The following is a 24308-nucleotide window of genomic DNA, read 5'->3' as shown; positions in this document are numbered from 1 at the left end:
GAAGTTGCCTCAACTCTCTGCCTGTCCAGGGCCAGGAGGGTGTGCAACCAGCTCCCCACATGCTCCTGTGTGGCCCCTACCATGATTTACCTCAGAAATGTGGGGATGTGGGGGACTGGTGGGAAAGAATATACAGGATCTCCAACAGAACAGGAACAGACTCTACCATGTCTGCTTCCCAAGGGCCACTTGTGGAGGATGTGGGGCAGAACAGGTGCATCCACACCAGCCACAGAGAAGGGCTTTACTGATGCCATGAAGCTCAAGACAGACCACACCAGCTTTATATGATCCGGTCACACACCCTTTATATAGGATTTCCATTATTCAGATTCATAGGACTATCTACAGAAATACTGCATCAACATGCGGCCGACATGATATCAGAGACAATTCACCACCTCCCCAGGCTCCTTCCCACCTGCATACCAAAGGGGACATGATAGTCTTTGTCTCACAACAAAAACATTGTACTCTGTACATGCAAATAAAAACAAAAACAAACAAACAAAAAAACAAACAAAAAAAACCCTGTAGACAATCCACAAGGCTAGCTCTTTGTAGAGGCTGCAGGTTCTGGAGACTGAAGAAATTCGTATGGGTCATGGGACACCTCTGGCTGCTCACCAACACTGAGGCGAGAAGGGCTTCCTGCAATCACGGGAAAGACAAGACATTTCAATAAATCTATACACACAGTCCAGGCCTAGCAGGCACCTGGTCAAAATCTTGTGTCTCCCTGTTAGTAGCAAAGCCCAGGACTCAGCCAGAGCAATGGCTCCTGAGGTACAGGCCACCCCTCTCATCACTCCTGGGGTATGGGCCACCACCCATACCACTCCCAGGTTATAGGTCACCCCATCGTATCTCCCAGGGTACAGGCCATCCCTATCACTCCTGGGAGGAGGCAGAAGGCCCCTGTTCACAGACATGGTTGTAAAGACCTGGTAGCAGGAGGCTGGCCCTGACCCTCCAGACAGGACTACTGCTTCTGTAAGAACAAAGGGTCCTTGGCCAGGGGTCCCTCAGACAAACACTAGCCCCTTGAGCAGGCTCCAGTGTCACCTTGGGAGTCCACAAGGATGATGGAGTCCTCAGACCTGGAGCTGACCTAGGGCCACCTGGAACCTACTTTGTGTGCTGTTTATCACAAGGTTAATGGGACCAAAAATACTGGTCCTTATTTGGACAGCTTTTTGCCAAAACTCTGTAGCTGATTACCTCCCCCACCAATTAGTCTCTGAAAAAATAATTCAATATTCGTATCTGGGAACTAAAACAGTAGCACAGACACATTTAAGGAGCCTCGAGGCAAATGTTTAGTTCCCCTCCTGGACCGGCTATGACACTCATTAAATGCAGGAGCCCTGCCCTGGCCAGTATTGCTCAGTGGTTAGAGCATTGGCCCACACACCCAAGGGTGGGTTTGATTCCTGGTCAAGGGCACACACCTGGGTTGCAGGTTCGACCCCTGGCCCTGGTCAGGGCTCCTGTGGCAGGCAACCAATAGATAATTCTCTCTCTCCCTCTTCCTCCCTCCCTTCCACTCTCTCTTAAAAATCAATGGTAAAAAATATCCTCAGGTGAAAATTAACCAAAAAAAAAAACAAGAGAAAAAAAAAACACAGGAGCCTCCGGGCCATGGAAGGTCATGTGCTCTCCCCAAATAAGGATCCTGGAGGAACAAACTTGTCAACACACTGTTTTAGGACTAAAAGCAGGAACAAAAGAAAGAAACATTCCCAACATCTAACTCTGTATGCCTGTAAGGGTCTACAGCCTCTGTCTAATTCTGCCACCACCTAGGACTCCTCCTGATACATGGACTGCCAGCATCCTACGGCCAAGGCCACAAATTCCTAACACTAACTGAACTTCACTTAAACACTTCATCTCAGTGCAGTCACACTGGGAGGCCTGTTCTCCAAGCTCCAACGGACTGGTCTGCACTGCCTGCTCAAGCTGCAACCTCCTAGATCTCTAGCCTTTCTGACAGTGCTCCTGCTCTCTTCCCAGACTGATGTTGGAAGATTTGGGGCAGAGGTCAGGCCAGGGGCTGCCTTACCCAGGTGGTGCTGATCCCTGTCGGAGGTGTTAGACAGGGAGCTGAGGTTGGATGACGGCCGGGAGCCCCCGCGCTCTGCCTGTGCCTCATGCAGGTCCTGTAAGAGTTTTGTTGTCTCATCCAAGTTCAGATGGCTGTCATCATGGTCCAGCTCCTTCTTCACTTTCCCTGTGCAAACACAGCATGACAACATCAGCCCAGATCCGCTGGCCCACCTGTCGAGCACTGCGTGCCAGCACTTCTGGTCTGTAACTGTGATCTCTCTCTCGTCACTATGCACACTCAAGAAAACAACCCCTCATAAGTGAAGCCAGATGAGCACAAGTTCAGAGGATAGGGCGATATAGTCGGAGCGAGGGGAAGAGGGTGGAGAATGATGGGAGGGGCAACATGCCTAACAAGGAACCAGTAACCATGTCAATCTGAGTCATTTTATGGTCAGAGGCCTTGCATTCCTGTCATAAACAACTAGAAAACAAGACGATGTGTGCAACTGAGGCCTGCAGACACCAGGACTAGACAAAGGCTACAGCCAGGGCGGGGAACTGCAGGGCCAGGCAGTGAGTGGGCTAAGAGCTGGAGAAGACAGGCTTGCCTGGAGAGCTCACAGGTCTTGGCCAAGCACTGCCCTCCACCCCACCAGGTAGTTCAACAGTTCACACGTGTGTGACAATCTGTGTCCCACACACATGGAGGAATGCAGCCTATGGGTGGGACTACATTCACTCTACACTGTGGCTCTGTGCCTGCCCTAATAATGCCTCAAAGCAAAACCCGGACAGGGTCTGACAGCTCCAAGTTGCCCAACAGCCTACTGAAGCAAGGTCACCACAGTTCAAAGGCATGTAACAAATCTAGCACCCAACAGCATATCTGCAGAGTCTGGCCTCCAAGAAATCACCAGGCAGGCAACGGAGCAAGAAAACACATCCCCACCCGGAAGGAACATTGTGAAGAGATGCAGGAATAAGCAGAGAGGGCGTTAAAACGACAACTGGGTACCTGCTCCATGTGTTAAAGGCAGAGAAACCATAACCGTGAGGCGAGAAAGGGACGACAACATTGAAAAGTGGAATAGAGCTAGCTGGGAAGGGAAACCCCAGGAAGGACAATGGCAGGTCAGCACAGCAGAAGAGATGACCAGTACCCTTGAGGATGTAGCGCAGGACAGCCCAAAACATTGACTCAACAACAAATGGGCAGTCTGGGTAGAGCCAAACTTCCCATGTTTGATAAAACATCTAACCCCTCGGATCAAGCAGTTGAACATAACCCAGGAAGAATAAACTTAAAGAAAAACAAACATGGCACATTACAATCAAACTACTGAAAACCAGTAATAAGGAGAAAATCTTAAGATGCAGCCAGAGAAAAAAAGAATAGCTGGCGTGTAGAAAAGCATTATCATAGCAGCTCTAGACCGCCAGCTTTACTGAACAAGGATTTCAGAACTCCTCCCACCACCCAAATGACAGGAAGGGTTCCCTGCATCTGACCTATCTGTGCAGTGGTATGATTGATGCTGAACACCTGCTTTCCTTCTGGAAGCCCAGAATTTGGGGCTGTGCCAAGCAAAGGTGCTACACTGTCACAATCACTGTTGGGGGTTAGGTATATCCTGCAGAACATGAGGATGGGGCTCTGGGAGCCGTGCCTGGTCTCCAGATGCACCCCATGTGCCTCATTCCTTTGGGGAGTCTGGTCAGTGTCTTTTCGCTGTAATAAACCACAACCATGAGGACAACTATATGCTAAGTCATAGGCAATCACCAAACCTGTGGGTGGTCTTGGGGACCCCTGAATATTGGGAAAACAGAAAGAAAAAAACCCCCCAGCAAAATGGCAGATGTGAATCCAATAGTTCTTGTAATTGGGCAAAACACACTCCAACCAAAAGACAGAGACTGTCAGGGTGGATGACAAAGCAAGACTTTACTTTATGCTCTTAAAATTGTTTGATGAAATCCATTTTAACATAAGGTATTATAGACACTGGGGCCAGGTCACTCTTTGTGGGGGTACTATTCTGTGCGTTTCAAAAGGTTCAGCATCTCTGGCCTCTACATGTGATGCCAGAAGCACCACTCTCCCAACTGTGACAAGCAATGATGTCTCCAGATGTTGCTACATGTGCCAGGGGGTGGGGGGAGTTGCTCTCAGGTGAAAAGCACATGTGTGTCCAAAGTAAGCAGAGGGATGAAGATGTACCATGACCACTACTAATCAACAGGCAGCTGGGATAGCAGAGTAGACTTCAAAAGATTGAATGCTGTGTTAGAGGGCATTTCACATGGGGTGGGGGGAGGGTCAGCAGCCCACGAGGGAACATCCTGGTGGGCACACTTGAGCACGCCGATACACCAAAAGAATGGAAGGACCCAGTGATTCTAAAGATGGAGCCTGAAGCCAGGAAGGAGATCCAGGCAAGCCTCATCAGGAGTCATCTCACCTATGGCCACTCACTAGGCTATGCCATCCTCTGGGGAACAAGGACAGGCTGCAGTATACCAGCCCTGTGCCCCCAGGGACCACCCCTCAGGCTAAGTGGAAACGCACTACTAGGGGTCACTTCCTTTCAGCTGAGCCTGATGATCCTACTGCAGTGTTACATGGAAGGCATGTGCCCAGCACAACCTACCCAGAGAGCTGAGCATGGAGATGTCCAGAGAGACGTCAGAATACGACTTCATTGACATGAAATCCAAAACAGAGCCACCATCTCCTATGGAGTCTCCAGCCTGCAGAAAATGGGAAACAAAAGAGGGAAAGACTACTAAGTGGGCAGTGAACATCCACTGGCAGTACAGGCCTGCTCTGCCATGTCCAATTCCAAGGAGTGGGCAAAAGTAAGCTGTGTCCAGCCCATGCTACTGTCCAGGGACCAATGGGTATGAGCTCATGAGCGAGCTACTATCTAGGCCAAGAATACTAGACCGATATACAAAGGCTGCTGGCTCTCTGGGGACTTACGGGTGTGGAGGGAACCGTTGAGACTCCCGAGGGTACAGACTGTAGCTACCCCTGCTGTCCTGACTCTCATGAGGCACAACTTCTCTCTGGAAGTTTTCTGCTGTGTCAATTCCCCACTCTTTCTACATCATTACAGAAATGGCCAGCCCACCTTCCTTGAAATACTCTATCCTACCATACACGCAAATTTTCTTCCTTCTGATTTGCTACTACTCTCAGGCTATTAGAATTTTAGGATTAACATAGCTATATTTTAAGTAAATATTTGAAGGGCCATCTCCAGTATTTTAAGGCCCTCGAAATCCTGCCAAATCACATACTTTACATGAGTGCTGAGTCCTAAGTCACTACTAGACAATTTAGTGTCAAATGACAGTGTCCTCCCCAACTGACAGTCCGGAGTGACATCATTTCTTCACCAAGTAGTTAAGAAACAAAAGCTCCACAGGACAGATGCTGAGTCTATGGCCCTGGCTGGGGTGTATGCCTTCTGTGCGCCCTCACTCCACCCTCAGCACTCTCCCGGGGCTCAGACAGGACCTCTGCTAACCTGAACGGTAGGGAGGGTGTCCACCTCCATCCAGTGACTAACAGGAACCCAGTGACTGAAAGAAGCTGAGGATTTTGCTGCTGAGCAAGGGGGTACCAGGCCTATGACCCCCATGCCCACTGGGCAGCCTTGGCCTCAGTGTGAAACCCTCTGCCATGGTGATCTGTGAATTTGCTTCCTCCCCTCGGCTTTTACAAAACCTACTTCTGTGTGTGCTTTGACAAGCAGTCTCTTCCAAGAGGAACTATTACTGTAACAATTTAGGCCATCAGTACATCAGGCTGAACTCATGTTTTACAGAGCCCGATGATGGGCCAAGCACCAAGGTTTGAGTGTCACCATAAATTCCTACAACAACCCCACCATTACCACCCTGCCTCTTAACCAGAGACTGAGGATTAGAGTTTTTAGTTATCCTGCTCAGTGCCCAACACCAAAGCCCTCACTCCTCATACTCAGGGGGTCATCCCACAGCGTGTCTTTGAAGGATGTTACAGGTTTACCTGATGATCCTAAAGCATGAGGCAAGTTGGAACCCAAGGCATCCTGAAAAAAACTGGGTTGCTCATACCTACTCCACTAGCAGAAGGGCATTTAGCACCACTCATTTCCCTAGAGACCAGGCAGAGCAACACCCCACCCCACACCCTAATCATGCGCGCATACCAAAGAGCCTTCCCAAGGCTAGACCTTTACAGGCCCACCTGTGGGAAACTTGGCCACTTCTGCTAGCTACGTGTGGAGATCTACATTCTCAGAAACCACTGAAAATGCTACCAATAAAGTTTATGCCTTTGAGGATGTTAAAAAGTTAATCCTAAAGCAAAAGTGAGCACTATATTTGCAGAAATGTCTGGGAGCCCTGAGTGGTGACAGAAGCACATTGCCACAGATGCCATGAAGGGCAGAGGATGAGGGAATGAAGTGAATAGAGGTGGGTGCCTCATCCCATGTCAACATCAGGCTGCACATCATAGACAGATAGGAAAGCACAGAATGGACCAACTGCAGGGACGAGCACAGCCACCACAGGGTCGAAGAGGGGTGTGAAGCGGGTGCTCAGCACAAGGGACAGCACAGGTAACAGGAGGCCCCTTCAGAAAGCTGCACACCTGCCCTGGGGCTGTCCCTGTGGAGGCCCTGGCAGCAGGGTAAGAATGTGTGCCAGGATCCCAGCTCAAGGCAGCTTGCAGTGCATCCCAGGTTTTCAGAGATGAGTGTGGGGCTTACACTCTTCCCCAGAGGGTGTCTGCATAACCAGACAGAGAGCCTGAGCAGAACCCTGGTTGCCTTATGTACCCATCCACACTGGGAAGCACACCATCTGAAGAGACACCATGTTACCTTCTCTGGTCTGTTACTCAACAAGCCCCACCTGCCAGACACCTGATCCTCCTGCCCCAGGCAAGCCCTCCAACCACCAAGCCCGGGTAATAACTATGGCCCAGGCCCCAACACCCTGCCCAGTGTCCTGGCGTCTCTGCTCCAACATGTGTGCTCCAAGTTATTCCCAAGAAACAGGGAAAAAGGGGGGGGGGGGACTTAGCCAGATCACAGGGAACAGTTTCCTCAAATAGAGACCATCTATATTAGGCACTGGTAAGGCCCCAATGACCTAGATGTGCCAAACTCATCTCACAAGCATGCAGTGCACCCAGCTGATGGCACACAGCACTTGCCAGTTGGTGTACCCACCTTTCAGGACTGGAAGAACCCATTGCAGAAACAGTGCTTGCTGTATGCCCTGCAGGCCTTGGAGCAGGCCCACCTGCCTGGCACCTGTGAATGACTGAGTCTGGATTTGGAGGAATATACTGTGGTTTTACATCCCTTACCCCAAGCCATTAAAAATGGGGGGGGGGGGGAACTACCACTTAATCTTAGTCATCAAAAACTTACTCAGTTTCTAAATAAGACAGTTCATGAAGTTCTTCTCATTCATCCTGTTTCAAAGGCAGAATACAACCGCCCTGCTGGAGCGCTAAAAATTATGTTTTTACTTACATGTCCAAGGAACTCACCTTTACTTCATCTGGGGGCTTCATCGGGACATTTCTCCTCTGCAAAGCAAAACAGGCAGGAAACCAGTTTTTCCAAATGATCTTATATAGGACAATTCTTCCACACCACGGACACATGTGGTGTCTTATTCACAACTCTTGGGCTGTGCTCATTACGTTCCCACTATATTGTGAATCAGAGCAGGGCCTCAATACTTCCATGCAGCTGGAAGTGTGAGAAAGCTAACTCTACCACGGAGGGCCTGATTCACACAGCACCAGCCACGATTCCTGGGGGCCAAGTGCCCATGAGAGCACTGGGGGCAAAACAGAGATGAAGGGGTGAGAGGACACCCAATCTTGTTTCTGCAGCCTTGGATGGCGTAAAACAAAAGAAAAAAGTCAGATGTTGGACCCTGGATCTCCAGGGCAGCTCAGGAAAATACCAGGCCTAATGGTTTAACCTAGAAGAGCTGCACAAGTCCAGCTCAAATCCTGACAGTAGCAAGGTACCTGATGGTGTCACTGCCCTTGGATGGGCAGAGCTATGGGGCCATGCACCCTTCTCCTCGGCATGTACAGTGCCTGGAAGAAGGCTTATACTTGACTACTACTGTGTGACTACAGCCTGAATGCTGCACTGAGCCACTGTTCTATAATCTGGCAGGGGCACTACCTTAAAAATACTCTACTCCTGCATATATATCCCCAAAATAGCCATTCAGTTTGTACACGATTGTATTGGGGCTTTTGTTCAAAATAATGTTTCTGAGATTTGTTGTGTTAAGATTTTCACAAACTTCTAAGCAGAAAAATAAGTATTCACATATTTTAATGTCTGTTTCTTCGTATCAGCTTCCTTTACCGTACATTTTAGTATTATTTAATGCTGTGGCCCATCTGAAATGATACAACTCTGCAACACAAATTCCCTATCAGAGAGTGATGAAACTGGAACCTAAAAAGGAAACTGAGGTGCCAGCACATTTTAGGGCCTCCTACTATAACCACCACACGATGTACAGACACATGCTGCAGATGCACGTTCCAGATGCTGTGTCCAGAGACAGTGCCACGAGGAAACTTTCAGACCACAGTGCAAACAAAGAACAGCCCCCAGATCCTGGCTGCCACACAGATCACAGGCTAGCAAGACAGAGTCTAGAGAGGAGCGCACTGCTCAGAGTAGAAGCTCCAGAAATCTGGGAGGGATGCTGGGCCAGGATGACACTAACCTGTGCACATACAGATGAAATGCAACAGAGCTATGCACATAGAGTGAGACATGTCTGAACTCTACCCAGCCAAAGCAGACACCTCACAGAAACTAGGGCCACCAGAAGAGACCTCAAAAAGGCCACTCCTTAGTATTTAAACCAAAATAGCCCTAAAAGAAAGGTTGCCTAGACCGATCCTAACAAAGCTTAAAAACAAGCCCCAAGAGGATCAGGTCATTCAGAAGTACCAACTCTGCCAAAATCAACATAAACATTTTTTAAAGGAAGAAAATAAAAACCAGACCAATCGTGTCCAACAGAAATATAATGTAAGCTTACAACTAATTTTAAATTTTCTAGTAGCCATATTAAAATTAACCTTAACGCTAGTGCGATTAGTCTTAACAGTTTACTTAATCTATAGAATATGTTTTTATTCTAACATGTAAATCAAACAAAATAATCATTAAAATGTTTTTACATTTCTTTTTTTGTACTAGTCTTTAAAATTCTAGTTTGTAGCTCACACTTTGGACATTTCTAAATCCAGACTAGCTACCTCTAAATTTCCCCATAGCCACCTGTGGCTAATAGCTGCTGTATTAGCACAGTCTAAACACACAGCAGTGTAAGCCCAGCATCCAACCAGATAACAAAGCAGCAAATCATGGCCTATAAACCAAAGGAAAATTTGCCAACAGAGATAGATCCAGAATGATAGAAATGACAGGATTAGTGGGTAAGGACTTTAAAAGAAGCTATAATAAAGATTATGAACACGTTCAAAGATTTAAAGGAAAACAAAAACACAATGTGAGAAAGGATGATGCAAAAAAAAAAAAAAATAGAACTAAATGGAATTCTAGAGATAGAAAACAGTATCTTAAATGAAAAGTTTACTGTTTGGGATTAACAGATTTAGGCATGGCATAAGAAAAGATTACTAAACTCAAAGCCATGACAATAGAAACTCTTCAAACTGAAAGAGGAAAAAAAGTCTTTAAAAAAAAAAGGAGAGCTTTAGTAATGTGTGGAATATGTTAAGCTATCTTAACACAACGGTCAGTGTCTCGGAAAAGATGAAAGAAGGGTGCAAACAATATTTGAAGAAATAATAGCTGAAAATTCTTCTAAATTTGTTGAAAACTATAATAAGTTGCTGAAAATCAGTTATAAAGATTAAAAATTAAAAGCATCTAGAGCAGAAGTCAGCAAACTTTTCCTCTGAAGGGCCAGACAGCAAATACAGGGGCAAAAGGAGGTTTATAGTTGTTTGTATGGAAATACAAATGCTACAGTAAATAAATACAAGAATAATCTCTCATGTACTCACAACTGTTAGCCTACTTCTGCCTACCCCTGTATTTGAGGCTTTGAAGGCCATGTAGGGTCTGTAGCATAGTTGTCTTCTTTTTTTTAATAATCTTAAAAAAGTGTAAAAAAACATTCTTAGCTCATGGGCCTGTTTGTCAAGGCTTGATCTTGACTTAAAAAACACACATTACAAATGGAAAACAAAGATAAAAATGACTGCAGACACAGGAACACTGCAAGTCAGATATCTTTTAAAGTAAAGAGGAAAACAACATCAACCTATTAAGTTCATACCCAAGAAAAATAAATTTCAAAAATGAAGGTAAGCCTGGCCGGCATGGCTCAGTGGTTGAGCATCAACCTATGATCCAGGAAGTTAAGGTTTGATTCTGGGTTGGGGCACATGCTCTGGTTTGGAGCTCAATCCCCAGTAGGAGGTGTGCAGGAGGTAGCCAATCAATGACTCTCTCTCATCATTGATGTTTCTCTCTCTCTCTCTCCCCCTCTCCCTCCCTCTCTCTGAAATCAACAAAAACATATTTTTTTAAAAATTTAAGGTAAAATAAAGACTTTTCTCAAAGAAAAGCTGACCAAATTCACTGCAGCAAACCCATACTATAAAAGAATTCTTCAGGACAAAGGAAAATGACAGCAGATGAAAGAAATCTGGACATACACAAAGTTATGAAGAGTGAATATGTGGTAAATAGAGAAGGCTTTTAAAAGCCTCTTTTAAAGACAGTTGGTGGTTAAAAGTAAAAATGAAAAATGAGTGAAGGAAGAACTACTAGAGATAATCTAAAAACAGCCCATTCTTCCCTGAGAAGCCAGTTGTTTGGATGGGCTCTTACAGGAATTTCGCCACAGTGCAGCCCACCTGCCTCAGCTGGAAGAGCATCCGTGAGTGGTCTCCACCTGTGATCTGGTCCAGAAGGTCGTCCACCATTCTCTTGCTGTAGCTCCCAGCATCCTTCACAAACTCCTGCAGGCTGAAAAGGGTCAGGAGAGAATATGTTGACACAAACACTATGTGCTCTCATCTTCCAGACTCTATTGCCAGCAGTCCTGAGCAGAGAAGCCTGTCACATCAGTACACCTCAACCACTGCTCCATGAGAGGTTCTTTCTGAGAGCTGCGAACCTCCCAGATGTGGAGGTTCAAACTTCACTGGATCCTCAAAGTGGACCATGACCCAAAAAAGTTAAAAAGATCTTAAGAAAAAATTAATTTAAAAAAAAGAAAGGTGAAGAACAGTGTATACACATACATAAGATGACTTATACTAACTCTGTAAAGAAGCACATTCATAGCTATTTGTTTTGGATTTTAAGATACAAGTAGATTGAGAAGAGATGCACAGTGTAAATGGCTACTTACTTAAGAGGGGAGGGAGCAGTTGTAGAAGCCAGGCTCTCCATGGACACCTTTTAGTTTCACTTTGATTTTTGGGCCATGTGAATGCTTTAAAAACCAAAATAAAACTACCAAGAAGTTTAAAAGAAGGCAGCAAATGGATAACCCATGGTCCTAGCATGGAAAAGGCTCAAAAGGGCTGTCCAGACTTCAAAGACCTTCACACAGAGCGAGGAGGGCTGCTGTTCTGGAAGTGACACTACCCAAGTGTCTACCAGGAACATTTTATGATAAACCACCAAATGACAGTTGAGAAAAGGGACTGGCCAGAACACTCACAGTATGGACTGGAAGTGCCACAGGGCAAAGTGTCTGGGGAAGGTGGTGTGGGGAGTCCAGTAGGAAGGGGCCCTGATATCCAAGGCCAGGCCCTGTCTGCCTGCCTTCAAGTGTTGCTCTTCCGCTGTGACTTTTCACTGTACAGCACACAATCTGTACGTGCTTAAGGAGCACACACTTAGGGAAAGCAAGTCTGGTCCAGCCACACACAGTGCTACCTGACCAAAAGATGACTGGTGTCCCTGAAGGGCTGTGAGCATGCTGCCAGAGTAAGCAGGGTAAAGGGGAGGGTCACCAACTTATGACACCATTCTCTCCGGTAAGAAATTCCTCCTCAGTCTTCTACTTTTTCTTTTGTATCACAAAAATCTGGGCTAGGTATTCATTTACTGTATTAGCTGCTGACTTTTTTTATTTTTCAGATATTCTGTTTCTTTTTAGAATAAAACAAAGATCTAGTATGGAAAGATTCCACTTCTTAGAGGATATAGCAAAATTAAGTTACTTTCCCTAGAGAAAATTACTAAAATTCATGAGTAACCAACTTCTCTTTTGCCACAAAAAATGAAAAATACACAAAGAGGCCTCAGGAGAAAGCTGCTCTGCTGACACCTGCATCTTAGACTTGCAGCCTACAGAACTAGGAGACAATAAATGTCAGCTGTTTACTGCTCTGTCTGGTGGGCTTGTTACACAGCCCAAGCTGACTAATGGAGCCACCAAGAACCACATCTCAATACAATTGTGAAACAAACTCTTACTAAACACACAGGTGGTTATACACATACACACAAATGCTTTTTTGAGCTACAGCCTGGATCACCACCTTCTTAAAATTGTGACTGAGTTACCCAAACTTCACTGAAAATAACTTGGAAATTTCTGCTATTTGAACCTGCTGCCAGTGGATGTCTCCCCCACTTGGCCGCAAATGAGTTCTGAACTACTCAGTGGGAAAATGGCTCCCACCACAGAGCAAGCAAGAAACAGGCCCATGTCTCCAGGCACAGCTTACCTCAGTGCACACTGCACACCCGTCTCATCTCCGTAGGCAGAATACAGAAGCTCTGTTTCGTCTGATTTCAAGTCTCCAAATACAGAATTATTATGCATTGAAAGTGCAGTACTGGCACTTGAGAGAAATGTGACTGAGAGTGAAAGAAAAAGTAAAAGCATAAGAAGCGTCAGATTTACACTCAAACTGCATCCAGTACAAGATGCACTCCAGCTTTCTCCTTGTGTTGCTCACCCACAGTCTTGCACAACATATCACCCCCAGTGGCATCCTTTCTCCTCTATGAAATTCTTGCTGAACTAGTGAGTACAGCTGAACTAGTAAAAACTTTGGGGGCATAACTAGGAGAATCACTTCATCACCCTGTTTTTAACTCTGTGGCAAATGGCTGCAGAGAATGGTTCAGTATTCTGTAAGGAGGTGAGTGCGACAAGCAGAAGGGCTTCTTGGTGCCGGTCATGTCGCATCCCAGACATCACTGGCAACCGCATCTACAGAGGCCAGCTCATGCTGAGGGGTTGTAAGGGGAATCAGAGGGTCACTGTCCTGAGGGAGGTACATGCTGGCACCTCTGCACAAATAATGTGAGGGGCCAAGACGGCTGTGTCCGGGGCACGAAAGGGTATGAAGCAGCAGCCTGGGCCTCTCCCTGCTAGATGCCAGTAGCACACCAGTGTGATAATCAAAGGGTCCCCTGGGAAGAAAACAGCTACACATACTAACAGACACTCTAAAACAAACCAGATAGCCAACCACCAATACAAATGCAGCCAGTGCACCCACACCCTCCCTCATGCTCTCTGGAGACAGTCACTCACAGATCTCTCTCGGATGCAGGCAGCATCACCACCCTGTCCAAATGGATAAAATGTGATAGTTTGTGGGAGGAAATTAAATTTCCACCACTAGTTCACTACCACCTGGCCCCAAGAGTCCTAGCTATCACGGCAGCAGCCCATCTAGGGAACTGCACTAAGTGCAGGGCTGAGACCCATCCATCAGTAAAGAGCAGATGACAAAGGAGGAACTTGCCCAATGTCATTTTTATTCCCATCACTTCAAATGGTCTTAATTTTATTACTAGTCTCAAAATCAGAATCTAAACACAGTTCTAAAAATAGGAAGATCTTGGAGGAGGAATTGGGGACTCACTCCTTTACAGTGACTCACTGACCTGTGCGCTCCTCCCCACTTACCTTTGCTCCGTCTCTCGTCTTTGAAGCCCAGTGTGGTGAAGCTGAAGCCAGGAAGCAGCTTGCTGGAGAGGGAGCTCAGGTCCACTGGGTGGGTCTCCTCCTCTGCAAGAAGACCAGGGCTGTGAGCTGGGGGTTCTGGGAACCCCCAGCCCCACACAGCACCTCAAGCACTCTCTTTAAATCAGAGTAGGTATGTGTGGGAGAGAGGGCCTGAGGGCTCTCTATAAAGACCATCTAAAATCAAATTTACAAAAGCCAACTGCCATTCTCAAACCTTAACTGCACTCCAATTTCACTTTATGATTACTCCGAAGTCAACATAATGAAAAACTTCAGCTCTCTGACCACGACACTAGCAACATAACATTTTCAAACTAACCACTCACCACCTCTAAGAAATGCTGAATGATTCTAATAGCAACAGTGGAGCCCCCACCTTTGTACACTCTCCAACTGCACATTTTCTATATTGAAGTTGTCATTCACATACTATTCATGTGACCTGCCCAGGATTCTTCAAATCCCCAATCAGAACCCCTACCTCATGCTCTCTAAGCTAACTGCTGATCAACTCATCTATTCTCTTATGAAGAAGAGTATGATTCACTCTGGCTAAAGAGCAAAGAAACTGATCAGAGTTTATACTCTGTACACATCAGAGAACACTAAATAAACCTGCATGTCAAGAGCTGGGTGCAATAATGCCACCAGGCATGTCAGGTCCATGGGGGCTGCCGGGCATCTATGTGAGCAAGGCCAAGAAAAGTGTTTCATTTTCTCTGTGTGTGTGCACATATGCATATTCAAAACTCACTGGAGTGAGTTTTGCTTTTCTTCATAGGACAAGCCTTTGAAATCTCTTTCAAGATGGAAAAGTACAGAAAGACTTCTCAAAGACCACAAAAATGATCACAGAGATTGGATGAAACCAGTATTTATGTCTCCTTCAAGATCTTCCTTGATGTACTTATCAACAGGGGTTTTTCTTCCAAAACCCGTGTTTGAGCTGACAGTTACCTCTTTCAAGCTTTGAGGGTAGGGCAGAGTTGGGCACTAGTTTCTGACAAAGGAGCTCTCAGTGAACTTGTGAGGTAAATCCCTCATGACAGTATCGGGAAGTCCAGCCCCAAGCCTGCAGCTTTGCGGGAGTGCAACTCTAGCCCTGCTGGCTGTCCTAGGGATCTCGGTCATTTAGGTCTGACCAGCACCCCCGCCCCCCCTGGACAACCACCCTCAGTCCATTTACCACATAGGTGTCATGGTGAGGGGAGCTGTGCAGGCATGAGAAACCAAACAGTGCTTCTTATCTGCACTTTACTCCAGGGAAAATAGACATTACAATCAGGTTAAAAGGTTTTAAAATCACTGAATAGGAATAGAGGTCAGTAGAATAGCATGAAGGCTAAAAAGAAAACTGAGCCCTGAGAGGGGCCACCCACCGTCGGCGTCTGGCTCAGCTGTGTTGACCACGCTGTAGAGCAGGCTCCCATCTCCGCTCTTCTTCAGATAGCCCATCTGCAAGGAAGCAGGCCTGAGTGCACACTCCCCCCAGGAGTGTGCCCTTAGCTTCTACACATGAGACTTCTACTGAAGCTCCAACAAAACAAAGGCCTAGGAGCATGGCCTAGCTTGGACAACCCTGAAAGGCCACAGAGGTCACTTGTTTCTTCATGAACAAAGACCAGAGGCCCCTCTCATATCCTTCCCTGGAGTTTAAGACCCACTTGCAAGTAAAGTGCACACAAATGCAATGAAAGAACTTAGAAAAGCTCTTCATGACACCTTCTAAAAAGGAGCTTTTGAAACAAAACTTTACCTAGTAACATTTTATAGTAGGTCAGAAGCCTCTACGAAACAAGTCAGAACAAGACAACAATTAGCCCAGAGGCTCCATCTCTAAAACACATGGGAACTTTCCACTTAAAACCAACCACCAGATAAGACCAACTCCTCCTCTGCAGGCCATGAAGAGAGTAAAAGAAGGCACCTCTGTGTCAGTGTGCATGGTGAAGAGGCGGAGAAGGGTGCCCACCTGTCCAGATGCTGGAGCCCAAACTGGGACCGAATGTCTGAGAGGGAGCAGCAAGCCCGAAAGGGGAACCAGGGCTCAAGCAGGGTGAGTAGGGCATAAGGGGATGTGGGATTGGTTACTCTTAATCAAATAAGTGTATTAAGGGTAACGAAAGCCAGGTTTTTCACTGTGGAATTACAAAACCGAAAGGGAAAAAGGGAGAGCAGGCCCAGTGATACTGGGTGGCATTAGAGGTGCAGTAGGAAAACATGGTTTTTGGTGAATATAAACACAGAGGTCGGTCTAGGTTCCTTCTAGATGCTGTGTGTAACAGCCTTTCCTAGTTCTATCCACTGAGAACCACATATACACAGCATCCAGGTCTGGGTTTCTGAACACCATTCTCCACTAAGGAACCAGGGATCCTTGGAGAAACAGCCGATTCCAAGGCTAAAGCGCAACAGGTGCAGATCAGCAGGTGCAACAGAACGACAACATAAGCCACACAGGGAACCTCAAACTTTCTAACAGGCACATTAATAACCAAAAAGAAGCAGGCAAAATTAATTTTAACAGAATTTATATAACCCGACATATTGAAAAAGTTATCACTTCTGAATTCTTTACGATCTGCATTTCACAGACTTAGTATGAAAATGTGAGGTTCTAGTTCAGACTACACATTGAAATAAGATCTTGGGTATATCAGGTAAAGTAAAATATATCATAATGTCACCTGCGTCCTTGTTAACACAACTACTAGGAAGTTTAAAGCAAATGTGACTTGCATTATTTCTACTGGACATGCTGGCTTAGAACGTCTTCTTGTGTCAGAGTAGAGGAGATGCTCACAGGATGGTTGAGACCTCCTCCTGAGGACCAGCCATACCTGGGTCAGACCCATGAGTGACTGCAGGGCACACAAAGACATGAGTACCCAGGGAAAAGAATTAACTACAGCAGGGAAGCCTGGTTGGCTCAGCCTCTGTCGAGTGATGGAGGTTAACATACTCCTGACCCACGCTTCTGTCCCTGGAGGACCCCTTCACCCCCATGAGATAGGACCAGTGGCTACAATGGCCACAGAGGACAAGGAGCTGACCCTGACTATAGCATGTGCTCCTGAGCTGGATCCTCCAGTGACAAAGGCACCCCATGACAGCAATGAAGCTTGGACTAGACACATGTACATCCTGATGTTAACTCTTGATTCTGACAGCTGTGCCATCGTCCTGGCAGAAAACACCCACACCCACCAGGGAGCACTACCTTGCCACCTGGAAGGAGTCGGTTGATTCTGTCTCGAGCCTCATCCGCAGCGTGCTCCACCAAGGCCAGCACATGCTCTTCTGCTGTGCTGTCAGTCAAGCTGCAAGCATTTCCTTCTGGCTCAAACATGCAGCTACAAGGCAGGAACACCACACGAGTCACCAGGAGGCAGAGCGCACACCATTTCACTCCTTCCCACTGTGGTCAGTTCCTAGCGCCCCCCAAGTCACATAAAGGACCAGTAGGAGTGACACAAAGTGCACTTTTGCTCCCTTTCCTTTTAGTTCTAACCACATAAAACAAGACCCTCCCATTAAGAAGAACAATAAGTAAATTTTCCATATTTCTCACGTCTCAGTTACATTTCAGTTACTTTAAGAAAAATAGAAGAAATACCACATGACAGGAGCCTCACTAGTTCAAGCATTATTCAAGGCACCACTAGGAAAAGTGGCAAAAATTCTGTGGAGGGTTGAGGTGCTGGTGGCGAGCTGGGGCTGGGAGTACGAGGCTGCTTGTGGGCTGAAGAGCAGCCTCCACTGCAAGGCCCAAGGGATGCCCCAAGACTTTAACAAGCCAGCCTCAGGTTCCATGTGGAGGAGTTCTTGATTTAAAAAACTGAGAGGTGCTAGGTGCAGCACCCGAGGGAGACAGTCTCTGTAGAAGGTTCCAGAAGCAGGTGGGTGGGACCCCTCCAAGGAGCCATGGGAGCAAGCCCTGCCTGGGGATCCTGAACCTACAAGGCCCTTCCCCTGGTCCAGCGTTTACAGCTACAGGAGCAGGGAGCTGAGGGAGCGTGGTGAGAAATGCACATTGTCATGTGTGTTGCCTACCCAACATGACACAATTTTGCTCCATCAGCCTGGGACAGGCAAGCCCAGATCCCCAGCATGTGTCCTGAATGTAAGGAGGCTTCTTGGAAGTAACGAGCCAACAAATATTTACAAACAGGATACATGTGGGAATAGCAGTGACCAGTAGACATACTGCAAGGCGGGACAGATGAGCTCATCGTGTCACACCTGGGACAGAGCAGTGTACATGCAAGTGGGGGCTGTCTCAGCCCTTTTGCCTCTTGTGTCCATCAGTGTAACACTGACTCTCCTCCAGGACAAGTTACTGTGCTTGCTGTAGAATGGTGGTGCGTCTATATGTGGAGAGCATGAGTCACACAGCAAATCACCATTCCTCACAGAACTGACTGCGGGGTCCATGGTCTTCTGACACTGTCCAGTGATAATGGTGACATTCATTACCCACACATTATGGTCACTTCACTCTCAAGGTGGACAGGGAAAGATGATCATGTCCCTCTGAACATATATTGAAGCTTCTGAGGAGCTGTGTTCCTCCCACCAGGCTGCACAAGCAGCCTATCCCTAAGCTACTCTGGAGATACCAGCACAAACACAGGCCTGTGTCCCTAACCTGCTCTCTGCGGGAAGCACCCGCCTTCCCAAGGTAGGTGTCCGACTCCATAGACAAGGGCACTTCTCTTTACCTGATGACTTCTCTACTCGGCCTTTTCGATTTCTTGGCAGTTTCTACTTGTACGGGTACAACTTCAGGAACAGGTTCCTCAACAGCTGTGTCTTCATTGCCCAGAAGAGCTGCCTGCTGAGAAAAATCCATGTCCTGCATAAACGACATGCTGCGCTTCAAAGCTAACAGCCGCTCCTAGAATCAGAAAGGACAGAGCAGCACGACTTTACCTCTCCCTCACAGCCAAGGCGCCATGATGATGGGATGGGATGGGGATGGCCACAGCCTCACCTGGCCTATCAGCTAACCTTCCATGCAGTGCAGTGGGAGGTGCTCATGGGGTCAGCACCAAAGGGTGCAATTAGCTGGCAAGTGCTCAGAGCTGACAGAAGGGAACAGGCCAGAGGGCACAGGGCTGCACCTCACCTACAGGCTCATCGGGCACAAGGCACTGGTCCTAGACACACGACACATGCAACATGGCTCACAGGACAGACCTGGCAAACCATTCAGGATGATAAGGATCTCCTGGCTGGATTCACTGAGGCAACCATACAAAACAAACCCAAAGGCTGCTGGCAAACCAGTGAGACAGACACCTAGAGTTGAGATCAACAGATTGGAACTGTCCACCCACCCTAAAGGAGATGTTACAGCTAGGGCAGGAGCAGGAACAGAAAGAGGAGTGCCTGGAGGAGAGGGACATGGAGAGGGCAGCCTGCGGTGTCTACCCTAAAGCAGAGGGGTCCATGCCGTGGCCAGTGACGGAAAGATGGAAGCATGTCATTCACTGTGAGTGAGTTTCTGTTTAGGCATAAACAACGTAGAGGAGGAGAACTCTCGTTTCTGTGGCTCCTCGATGTTAGTGGCTTTCTTACTTTGCTCATCATCTTAAAGCCTGCGTGAAGAATCTTCTTAGCTAACTTGTAGTACACAGTATCAGGTCTGTTGTATGTCATTGCATTATCACACATCAGTTTGAAATCTGCCTGAAAAAAGAAAAGAAAAATTCATCAAGTTTGAAATACCATCCAGACAACAGCAAAGAGTTTAGAGGCAAAAATGAAGAGCTGGAAATTAGGTAAAAAACAATTAAATTTCTTTAATTAAAAAATTAACTTTAAAACCCTTTCAGAGAAATTTTCATAATTGTTCACTGATCTTTACTTGCATGAAACAAAGTCTGTACTTTTTTGAGCATAATACAGTAAACCCTCAATTTTGAGGACCTTGATTTAACAGACTTCAGATTTAACGAACAAAATTCCAATCCATGTGTCACTTGTGAATATGAATATTCTATTAATCTTAAAATGCTCTTAACCAAGATTTGCTTATAATTAAGTTAATAGGTTATTTTTTGTTATTAATTCACTGTCATTTTAAACAAATTTTAGCAAATAGGCCATATGTTGGAAAAAACACTGTAGTGATTTCACAGACATACACCTATGACAATATTGTACACATTTAAATCTAAGAGCCATAGCTCATAACGTTCAGGAAATGATTAGCACATGATCACACTGCATCGTGTGTGGTCAATGGTTCTGTTGTCTCCTGACATGACTTCCTGTAGCAGTTTTAACCACGCCACACCAGGCAGGGCCACTGACCTCTTTGCCCATAGACTGTCAAATAAAAAAAATTACAACAGCCAAAACAATAATAGCTGTCTGGTGTGAATAAATTTAAATTATACCTATTTTTTTGGTCAGATCAGCCAAAAATATATTTTTTGGTGTGCTACAGGATTTTAGTAATTAGTTTATGTGCCCTGAGATGAAAAAGTTGAAAATCACTGTTCTAGACCAAAATACAGAGAAAATTACAACCAACCCATTTCCTTGATGTTTGTGAAACATCAACCCAAATACAGAAACACCTGTGAAAGCTTGCAACTGGAAATGACCTAAGATGAATGAAGCATTTACAGAGCATAAATTAATGCAGAGCTTCCAAACAATCATTTTAGGAACTGAAATTAATTTACCTTAAATTCCGTGACTGACTTATATTCATTAGCCATGATTTTGTCTTTCATTGTGCCAAAATCCATTGGATGTTTTATTATCATTGAATATCCAGGAGCAATTGCATCCGTGACAGGAAAAGCAAAAAATCCATGAGGATCTTTTCTGAAAACAAAAACATCTTTATTTGAACTGGAAACCCCTAAAACCTAAATTTCTGAATGATACAAAATCCTTCACAACAAAAATATTAATATAATTGACCAAAGTTTCTTTCTTAAAAATAAGAAATAAAAGTTATGCTCTCTAAAACTGTGGTAGGTATTTTTGGATACACTAAAAATTCCAAAACCAGCATCCTGGCTATAGCCATGACATTTACATCACAGCGTCTTTGACAATCCCCCACAGTGACAGAGCCCTCCCCACTCTGCTCTCCAATGGTGCTTGCCCACATGCTTGCCACCCAGTCAGACAAGGTATTACCAGTAAAAGCCAAGTATCTACTTCACACATGATGGTGGTGGGGGCAAGAATGCCTCAGAGAAAAGGACACCCAAATGTCCCCAAGCTCTTTAGAAACACTCTTTACCTCTGGAGCTGGCGGAGGAAATGCTCTAGTAGTTGTTGAATAGGCGTGCTCTCATTTTCAGCTGATGATTTAAAAAGTAAAAAAATAAATTGAACAAAAAGATTCTGATATCATTTCACTGGAGAGCTCCAATTTCACAGTATGTACTTATTTGTTTGAGTTCCACAGCATTTTAATAAGAAGGTTCAAATAAGAACTGGATACAAAGATAAACCAGACCCAGCCTTGGCCCCCTACAAAGCTCAGCTGGGTGGAAAGGACACTCACACATCAGTCCCTAAACCTGAGTGCCAATATCCCTTAAAACAAGAACATGTAGCTATCAGCAATCAATCTATTTCCAGCCCCTATCATCAAATGGGCCTAGTATATTACAGACAAGGTATGAAAGGGAGAACAAAGGCTTTGGATATAGAAGCTGATCCTGGATTCACCATCATTTCACTTGAGTCCTACACTTCTGGATATGTCTGTTCTTCATGCGTGAAATAGGGATAGGAACACACACTGCACAGGAGTTATTACAAGCTACATCTCCGGGCACACATGTGAAAACATAGTTATTGGTGAATGTAAACACAGATGTCAGTCTAGCTTCCCTCTAGAAGTTGTATGTATATAATGGCCTTTCCTAGCTCTGTTCACTGAGGGCTACACCTAGTACACCCAGACTTTGATTTCTAAATGCCATTCTCCATTGAGGAACCAAGGCACAACAGAAGTGAAGACCGGCAGGTACCCAATAGTAATGCTCTTCAGAATCACTAAGAAAGTATCATGTGATCATTAGCTCTTCAGGCATACTGAGGGGGAAGCACCAGTATATGACCTCAAAGAGTTAAGTCAGATTAAGCCAACAATTACCAGTGACTGTACTAACTTTGTACTAACACATTCATTTAATGAAATGTTGTTTGCACTTGATCTTCTCAACACATTCAGCAGCCCCGAGTCCTACTTGTTCACCATGGCAATGACTCGCACAGGGGAGGGTGCTGCCAGAAAACAGCACCCCACCACGACTGCAATACAATACCTCCTACCTCCCCCAGCAAGAAAAGAAACCCCTAAAGGGCAAACAACCTGACCATCTGGAAGCCTCTGAGGGAAGTGACCACACACAGATCAGAGGGTTCTAGAAGCTCTCCTTTGGTGGAGCCAGCACAGCTCCCAGTGTTTCTGAAGTCCTGAATAACTGATTGAAACACTAGCTGCCTCCCATCTATAATGAGCTCCTTAGCTCACGTGCTTAAAGAAAAAGGCCAGGAGCAACAGTTGGTCAAACCCTGCTCTAGAAGTTCAAAGATGATGGCAAGAACCTCAGATCCAGCTATATTTCATGTGAGACCTTGAAAGAGAAAACACTGTCCCTTCCTTCTGTGCTTCTCCCCAAAAGCTGCAGGACATGGTACCAACCACTGCGTTAGTGACAAGCTCCAACACTCCAAGGAAGTTTTTGAAAATGCCATCACTTGCCTGGCTGTGTCCGGCATGCTCGAATTGGCCGATCGGGGGGTGGCTCCACCTCTACCTTCTTCCCAGGATCAAAGTCATCAGCCTCTCCCTCTGTGTCACAGTGTTCCTTTTCCCGTTTCCGCTTCTTCTCTTCCTGGGAGGCAAATTCAAGGCAGTGAGAGCAATGCAAACAGCTTTAAGCAAACCTCCTGATTCTAAGGAGAAACACAAAGCTAAGAGAGAAACACCCTCTTTCCAGAGACTCTTCTCACTCTAGACTCCCGCTCTTGCAAAGACCTTCCCCAAAAGTCAGAGGAGAAGCAATGCTCAAAGAGCCAGAACTGAAGAAACTACTTTTATGGTCTGTCTTCCTACAAACAAAATACCCCCTCCTTTCCTAGCCCTGCAGCACTCATTCTGTATGCCTTCCCTCCAGGGGTTTTGGGGCCAGCACATGCTGGCCACCACCTTCCTTTACCTTTCGCTTCCTTCTTTCTTCATCATCCAGATATTTCTCCTTCTCTGACTTTTTCTTCTTTTTCTTCTTCTTTTCTTTGTGTCTCTCTCGCTCATGGTCTGATCTATCATCGTAGTAACTGGAGTCGTGGCCAGATCCAGAGAGTTCAGTCACTTCACTTCCTCCAACCTTGAGAACCAGCTTCAGAGGCTTCTCCAAGGGTTTGTCTGTGTAATCTGCAGAGACAGAGAGGGCGGCCCCTCACTGTATATGCTTAGAGAAAACACCTCACAGGTAGATTGCATGGCTGGCCCAATGTGTGGGTGTTACTGCCGACGCCCACATAAGAGGAGGACTGGCCCTGCTAAGGCAGAGCAGGGGAATGCTAAAAGCATGAGGGAAACACCATGGGGCAAAGCTGAGAGTGGCTGGGTGTTGCTTGCCTTTCCTCTTCATATCCTTCCCCCTCATACTGCATTATCCTCAGGAAGCCAGTGACAGGGGTAAGCAACAAGACCAGGACCTGCGACCCCGCAGCCCGATCCCGCATCCTCAATACCCCCTGGCCTCTGTTCACCCCCTTGTCCGCTGGCACGGAACGAACTGTTGCAGGACCAGGCACTGGCAGGGAAAGGCGGAAGGACAGACCAGTAAGAGCTTCTCCTGGAAACCCGGACACAAGTCAACTCAGATGCTTAGCTCTTCTCCAGGGCTTGGGAGATGAACCAGACTCAGAGCTCGAGCCCCCTGCCCCTCGAGCCCAGTCCCCGCCCACCGCGAAAGCACGCGAGCCCGGGATCCTTAGCGCGTCCCCGGGACCGTCGCTCGCCCGCCCGCCCGCGCGAACGCCCACCCGGCCCGGCGTCACAAAGCGCGCCCGCCGCCTCACCCTCGTACGACGAGCGCCACTCAGTCTTGTGCTTCTTGTGCTTCTTGCCCATGGCGGTGGCAGGGGCGAGGCGCGGGCCGAGGGCAGCAGCGAGCGCGGCCCAAGCGTGGCCACCGCCCCTGCAGCCCCGGCTTGGTGCTCCCCTCACCCGGGGGAGGTCC

At 46.5% G+C, this 24308-nt stretch overlaps 1 protein-coding gene across 3 annotated transcripts; it reads right to left on the bottom strand.

Annotated features, from left to right (window-relative positions):
• Positions 1-282: 282 nt before the first annotated feature.
• On the bottom strand, positions 283-24260 carry BRD9 (bromodomain containing 9). 3 transcript variants are annotated; one of them, XM_016212235.2, is made up of 16 exons: positions 24148-24260; positions 23280-23494; positions 22823-22955; positions 21347-21407; positions 20775-20919; positions 19660-19770; positions 18801-18976; positions 17300-17432; positions 15459-15534; positions 14020-14121; positions 12824-12956; positions 10994-11105; positions 7607-7645; positions 4704-4803; positions 2066-2233; positions 283-651 (listed from the first exon to the last, which is right to left on the bottom strand). In XM_016212235.2, exons 1-16 carry the CDS (start codon positions 24197-24199, stop codon positions 551-553), a joined length of 1857 nt encoding a protein of 618 aa, XP_016067721.1. In that variant the 5' UTR covers positions 24200-24260; the 3' UTR covers positions 283-550. The 3 variants fall into 3 exon arrangements, with proteins under 3 accessions (XP_016067721.1, XP_016067726.1, XP_016067734.1); XM_016212240.2 differs by having other exon boundaries at positions 18801-18916; XM_016212248.2 differs by having other exon boundaries at positions 18801-18913.
• Between the last annotated feature and the right edge of the window lie 48 nt (positions 24261-24308).

The sequence above is a fragment of the Miniopterus natalensis genome, chromosome 3, assembly GCF_054644295.1.
Source record: "Miniopterus natalensis isolate mMinNat1 chromosome 3, mMinNat1.hap1, whole genome shotgun sequence".
NCBI classification, from domain to species: domain Eukaryota; kingdom Metazoa; phylum Chordata; class Mammalia; order Chiroptera; family Miniopteridae; genus Miniopterus; species Miniopterus natalensis.
This window is presented reverse-complemented; position numbering and strand designations above follow the sequence as displayed.

Coding starts and splice junctions, on each gene's coding strand:
- BRD9 (XM_016212235.2), bottom strand. CDS start 24,199: ATGGGCAAGAAGCACAAGAAGCACAAGACTGAGTGGCGCTCGTCGTAC. Junction 11,106..12,823: donor GGTGTGCAGTGTGCACTGAG/GTAAGCTGTGCC, acceptor GACCCTTTTCAG/CCTGCAGGAGTTTGTGAAGG. Junction 652..2,065: donor CAGGGATCAGCACCACCTGG/GTAAGGCAGCCC, acceptor CCGTGATTGCAG/GAAGCCCTTCTCGCCTCAGT.